Source organism: Trichechus manatus, unplaced genomic scaffold, assembly GCF_000243295.1.
Source record: "Trichechus manatus latirostris isolate Lorelei unplaced genomic scaffold, TriManLat1.0 scaffold00209, whole genome shotgun sequence".
Taxonomy (NCBI): domain Eukaryota; kingdom Metazoa; phylum Chordata; class Mammalia; order Sirenia; family Trichechidae; genus Trichechus; species Trichechus manatus.
In genome coordinates this window covers 153,994-160,885 of record NW_004444145.1, presented here as the reverse complement: position 1 = coordinate 160,885, position 6,892 = coordinate 153,994, and the positions used below count along the sequence as shown (strand labels likewise).

The following is a 6,892-nucleotide window of genomic DNA, read 5'->3' as shown; positions in this document are numbered from 1 at the left end:
TTTTTCAGTTCTTTCCTTCTGGGACTCCTCATAGATGCTGGATATCATAAAATAATCATCTCTGTATCTTATCTTTTCACTCTAATTAGTTTTTCTTATTGATCTACTTTGAGGAAGATTGTCTTCATATTCTCCTCCAATCAGCAGAGCACAGACTTCCCAAATAGGGGACCAAAATAAAGAGCCCCTACCATGAAATAACGAGATTGGTTGTGTTCAGGCAGGCTCTGAACTCTTTCATGCATATATTTGACATTGTGTAGTGGGAAGGGGTGGGACAAAAGAGCTTATGCAGAGAAAAGCAATCTTTGCAATTTTATGGCATAACTGTCTTTGCTCATTAGCTAAAATATTATAGATATTTCTCCAGTGTTCTTTTCAAAGCTGTCTTCACCTCCTTGTTCTTTAGGCTGTAGATGAGTGGATTCAGCATGGGAGTGACCACACTGTACTGCAGGGAAGCAAGCAAATCAGGGGAGGAACCAGAGGTGGGCATGAGATAGCAAACCAAACCTGAACCAAAAAACAGGATCACTGCAATGAGGTGGGAGGAGCAGGTGCAGAAGGCCTTGTTTCTGCCTGTGGTGGAGCTGATGCTCAGGATGGTGGAGATAATATGGGTGTAGGAGATGAAGATTGGGAGGAAGGTTCCAAGCCCATGCAGTAAAGTAGAGCAGATCAGGATATTGATATTGATGGAAGTATCAGAGCAAGACAGAGGGAAGAGAGAGGGCAGCTCACAGATGTAGTGGTGAATAGTTTGGGCCTCACAGAAGTCCAGGTGAATAGCCAAAAGCACAATGACAACTGAATTGAGAGAGGCCAGCCCCCATGAGGTCAACAGTAGCCTCACACAGAGCTGGTTGCTCATCAGCTGTCCATAGAGCAGTGGGTGGCAGATGGCAGCATAGCGGTCATAGGCCATCACAGAGAGCAGGAAGGCTTCAGTCCCTTCAGGGATAAACACAAAGAAGACCTGAGCCATACAGCCCACTAATGAGATGGTTTTCTTCTCAGACAGAAGATCCTCATGCAGCTTGGGTAGAGTGACAGAAGAGAAGCAGAGATCCAGGAATGAGAGATTTCCCAAGAAGAAGTACATGGGCATGTGGAGGTGAGAATCAGCCCTGTTTACCAGCAGCATCACCAGGTTCCCCATCAGGGTCAGGAGGTAGATCACCAGGAAGAGCATAAAGAGCAGAGCCTCAATGTAGGGGTCAGCAGACAGCCCGAGGAGGATGAACTCGGTGATGGTGCTGTGGTTCCTCAAGGCCATATAAGGATAGTTTCTTGAAATAAAATAGGAAGAGGGGTAAGATCACTGATTTCCTTCAGAGCATCACCCAATCTTCTCATAAACCCCTTCCTTGCTCTGCCTGGACTCTGTGCTCAGACATCTCAAAGCTGCCGTCACTGTATATCAGCAAGATTTTTTTTTCTTTAGCAGTTTTAAATCTTGGGTCATATTATTCTCATACTTCAGAGAATTCTATACTTGTTCCACAAGGATTTACTGGAAAAATGAATATTTCTGGCTCACCTACACATTTATATATTTACCTTACACTGAACTCTTCCTATAGTTCATAAATCCTTAAAATCGTTTTGTTTTAAAAAGATATTATTGCATATACTAACAGTACTTGTTCAAAATTCTTCTCCTCTTTTTCCCCCAAATCATTATTATTAATATTATTTGGTTCAAAATCATCCAATGGCTTCTTATGTCCTAACAGCACATTAAATTTTAATAGGACTATTTTTTTGTGTGTGTGGGTGTTTACAGAATACCTTTTCAATCACTATATCAGTATTTTCTCTCAGCAATTCTGTGATACATTTAAGCAGGTGTCATGGATTGAATTGTGTCCCCCAAAAACGTGTGTCAACTTGGCTAGGCCATGATTACCAGTATTGTGTGGTTATCCACCATTTTGTGATCTGATGTCATTTTCCTATGTGATGTAAATCCTATCTCTATGATAGTAATGAGGCAAGATTAGAGGCAGTTATGTTGATGAAGCAGGACTCAATCTATAAGCTTAGGTTTTGTCTTAAATCAATTTCTTCTGAGATATAAATGGAAGAAGTGAGCAGAGAGACAGGGGAACCTCATACTACCAAGAAACAAGAGCCAGGAGAATAGCGTGTCCTTTGGATCTGGAGTACCTGCTCTGAGAAGCTCCTTGTCCAGGGAAGATTGATGCCAAGGACCTTTCCCCAGAGCCAACAGATAGAGAAAGCCCTTCCCTGGAGCTGACATCCTGAATTCAGACTTCTAGTCTCCTAGACTGTGAGAGAATAAATTTCTCTTTGTTAAAGCCATCCGCTTGTGGTATTTCTGTTATAGCAGCGCTAGATACCTAAGACAGCAGGGAATCTTATATCCTGTTTTACTAATGTGAAATCTGATATTCAGGGGAATTTTGTAATATTATGTTGATAGAAAGTAGAAGAATCATGAAATACATTCCATTTTTTATGATTATCATCCAGGAGTCTAGGTTTTGTCCATAGCAATAAAGACAAGTTTTCATACTTCAACATTCAGAATTCTTATCAGTATTGCGCTTTTGTCTGGCAGTCTACAATCTGAGCCCATGGTAGCCTCCAAGATGTATGAAAAATTTAATATGACTAATTCATGGAGCTCTGTTTCTCGCCCCTCCTGCCTTTCCAGCAATCTATTACCATGTGATACTTTGTCAAGAGAAGCTTAAATTCTGATCAGGTTGAAAAACCCATTATCCCAAGCTTATGTCCATCTTAGACTCAAGTCTAGGTTATCCCTGAGCCTGGATAAATAAGGCAATATTCACCTTTGTGTGCCTGCAGGACTTTAGCTTATATACAGTGATGGAGAAGAATAATTGCCTGGAGAACCTCCTTTTGAGGACCCTGCATGAATAAAATTATAAATACTACTAAAAACAACATTTTGCCTGAAATATACACAAGCAAAGTAAAATGATAAATTGGACACATTTTCTTTATGCATTTGGATATTTTCAGATATTTCAAAGGTATCTTAGTTATCTAGTGCTGCTACAACAGAAATACCACAAGTGGATGGCTTCAACAAATGGAAGTTTATTCTCTCAGTCTGCAGGCTAGAAGTCTAAATTCAGGGCATCAGCTCTAGGGGAAGGCTTTTTCTCTCTGTATGCTCTAGGGGAAGGTCCTTGTCATTAATCCCTCCCTGGTCAAGGAGCTTCTCAGTGCAGGGACCCCAGGTCCAGAGGACATCCTATTCTGGTTCTTGTTTCTTGGTGGTATGAGGTTCCCATGTCTCTCTGCTCGCTTCTGTCTTTTATATTTCATAAGAGATTGATTTAAGATAAAACCTAACCTTGTAGCTTGGGTCCTGCCTCGTTGACATAACTGCTGCTAATCGCACCTCATTAACATCATAGAGATAGAATTTACAACACGCAGGAAAACCACATCAGATGACAAATGGTGGACAATCACACAATATTGGGAAACATGGCCTAGCCAAGTTGACAGATATTTTTGGGAGACACAATTCAATCCATGACAAAAGAATTTTGATATTTTCAGGTATTTCAAAGGATATTTTCCAGTTGTCCTGAAAATTGCTCCATTTTTTCCACTTCACTTTAGAGAGGAACCTGACCACAGTGTCCCCGGCAGATTTGGGGCTCACATTTTGAACAGTGTAGCATTTCCCTCCTAGCATCCACATTTTGTCTGCATGAAATTAGCAACTAATTGTACCATGTGATTTAGATGTTATCACAAAGAAGGGAGTCCAACCTCCCTCACCATCGTAAGCTGATTCCATACATTTCTTTAGAGATCAAAGATAAAGTCTTTCAATTCAATTCTATGCCAACTAAACAGGAAAATAAATATAAGCTTCCATCACTACTTTGAAGCGAAGATGTTGGCTTCGTTTAATAGTGACATGTGAGAGACTGATGTCATTTTACATGGGTGAGGACAGGAAAAGACTGAACTGAAAGAAGAGGTGGTTGAACACAGTGAATGGTAAAATACATGAAGAGAGGATTTCAGAAGTTTACTAGACAAGCCTTGCTCACACTGGTTACTTCAAGATATTTTGGAATAGATAAAAGAGTGAAGGGTATGTGTGGAAGGTCATCCTGGACAATCTGACTTGACGGATCCTAGGGGCTGAGGGGCAACTTTCAGACCCTCGGTGTGTGGGGGAGGAATCTGAACTGGGGAGAAGGACATCAATGCTGGAAGCAGAATGGGACCAAAGGTCAACTTCATCCTCTTGATATTATTCTCAGAGTTGTCCTCCCCTGGGCTCCCTCACACTACTCACATTGTCTCAAGGTAACTAGATCTGAGAGTGGTTGAGTAAGAGAAGATCTTCACTGCAGTTCCCCTAACTGGAGTTCTGTGCAAGGAGGTGTAGAAATAGCTCCAACAGTCTAATATCTATTTCTGATCTCTCATTTCATTCCAGGTCTCAGCTTTCTGCAATCTTTTGGGATCCAGAAGCATTAGAGAATTTATGCTCAGGCTGCAAGATGTCCCTGTCCCTGTCCCCAGTGTTATGTAGGGAGGGAAGACAGACCTTTCTCAGAAGCTTTTTTAGGCAGCTGGGGAAACAGAAACATCAGTGCTCCATCCAGGGAAGGAGATGATCTGCCAAGGAACGGGAAGTTTCCATATACATCTCAGAGAATAGGGAGGAGTGTAGTAGTAGATTCTGGATCACGTATGAATGGAACCAAGTTGAATTGGCAAGGACTGTGGATTGAGAATGCATAGTAAAATTAAAACACATATGGGACTTTTTAGAAAGAAAAATAGGGGGAGTATCAGAGAACCAGGGAAGAGATTACCATGCCTTCAAATTCTCTGGAAGAGGCAACTCCTGCGTGTTCTGGCTTTCCCATGATGAGTGGACACATCATAGGTAACATCTCCCCATAAGAGAACTTGTGTCACAGGAGTCTCTGAATCTCGACATAGCGGATAGCTTGTCTCCTTGTTTTCAATGAGTGCAGGACATTAGAATAGTTCAAGCTCCAGAAGTACTTGAAGTGTCACAGAATCAGGATTATTCTCCTCAATACCTTAACCTAGAGTGGAATCATTCTGCAATGCAGGTCACTATATGGATAGACAAAAATAATTTCTCCAAAGAAAGTCATATTCTGATCAAATGGTGTATATTTCATTGAATCTGTCACAGGCTCTCAGGTTCAAAACCTGGCATCTCTTTATTTTCTCTGTGATTCTAAATACTATGCTAAGAGCATCATTTAAAGAAAGACCTCTCCAATGGAGCCAGTCAGAGGCTATCTATGCTTAGGCAGCCGTGGGCTGGTTCTGGCACCCAGGGGAAGCTGGGCCAATGCCCCATATTCCCTGAAGTCTCAGCCTGAAGCTGAGCTCTGCACATTTACCAGGTAACTAGAAAGTTAAACTTACTAAGAGGCACATTGAAATCTCTCCAGGGCAATATTTGAAGTTTCTGAATTAAGGCAATTATTAATAAATTTGTTCTGCTGTGAAACGAACATTTTCCTCTTAGCTACAAGGTGCTGAAAGCACCCCTTAAGAGTTCTCAGGGAATATGGGCTATGGCACATTATTAAGTTTCAGGTTATTTCCTAGTATACATATGAGTTTTTCTTGCATTCACAATAGAATTATTCACTATAATGATTAAATGAGAGGTGATAATTCCATTCTGGGAAAATAATCGGTCCTTCAGTTTTAGTTTCTATATTCTAAGCTTAAAATGAAATTTTAAAGGGTTTGCTAGAGTTACCCGTCTGTCAGTTTGTTGCACTGTGGAGGCTTGTGCATTGTTGTGATTTTAGAAGCTATGTCACTTGTATTTCAAACATCAGCAGGGTCACCCAGGGTGGACAGGTTTCAGTGGAGCTTGCAGACTAAGACAGAATGGGAAGAAAGGCTTGGCGATCCACTTCTGAAAATTAGCCACTGAAAACTTTATGGATCACAACAGAACATTGTGGGACTTGCTTGCTTTGGACATGTCATAAGGAGGGATCAGTCACTAGAGGAGGACATCATATTTGGTGGAGTAGTGGGCCAAAAGGCCAGGGAGATCCTCCATGAGATGATTTGGCACAATAGCCACAACAGTAGACTTGAACATGTTGACAATCGGGAGAATGATGCAGGACTGGGCAGTGTTTCATTCTGTTGTACATAATGTTATCATGAGACAGTTGACTCAATGGTATTTTTTTATCTGTCCATCTATCTATTGTCTATCTACCTGTGTGTCTACCTACTCCTCTGTCTACCTATCAATCTACCTACCTGTGTATGTATCTATCTCTCTATCTACCCATCTACCTACCCGGCTGTCTATCCATCTGCCTACCTAGCTACTTATCTATTTATCTATCTACCCACCTGTCTACCTACCCATCTATCTACCCGTCTCTCAATCTACCTATCTATCTATCAATCTGAAGAGCTATCTACTTACCCATCTACCTACCCGTCTATCTACTCATCTGCCTACCTATCTACTTATCTATCTACCCACCTGTCTACCTACCCATCTATCTACCCGTCTCTCTATCAGTCTGTCTATCTACTTACCCATCTACCCACCCGACTATCTACTCATCTGTCTGCCTATCTACCCATCTATTTACCTACCTAACAACTTATCTACCTATCTCTACCTATCTGTCTGTCTGTCTATCTATCTATCTGTATATCTACCTGCCTACCTACCTATCTCTGTTAAAGAGTTAATAACTCAAATATTCCATGAATTATTAATAATTCATGCAATGGGCTATTAAAATGTTTAAGTTCAACATTTTTTCTTATCTGAGGGAAGAAAGTATCATCAATATTTTAATGGTGTTTTCATAGAAATAACTGTAAGGATACGTCAACT

General features: G+C 41.0%; 1 protein-coding gene across 1 annotated transcript; it reads right to left on the bottom strand.

Annotated features, from left to right (window-relative positions):
• Positions 1-352: 352 nt before the first annotated feature.
• LOC101353866 (olfactory receptor 8S1-like) lies at positions 353-1,276 on the bottom strand. The gene has a single exon (XM_004388375.1). The coding sequence runs from the start codon at positions 1,274-1,276 to the stop codon at positions 353-355; it is 924 nt and encodes a 307-aa protein (XP_004388432.1).
• Positions 1,277-6,892: the final 5,616 nt, after the last annotated feature.

What these genes read in the sequence shown, in the direction of transcription:
- LOC101353866 (XM_004388375.1), bottom strand. Translation starts at nt 1,276, where the DNA reads ATGGCCTTGAGGAACCACAGCACCATCACCGAGTTCATCCTCCTCGGG.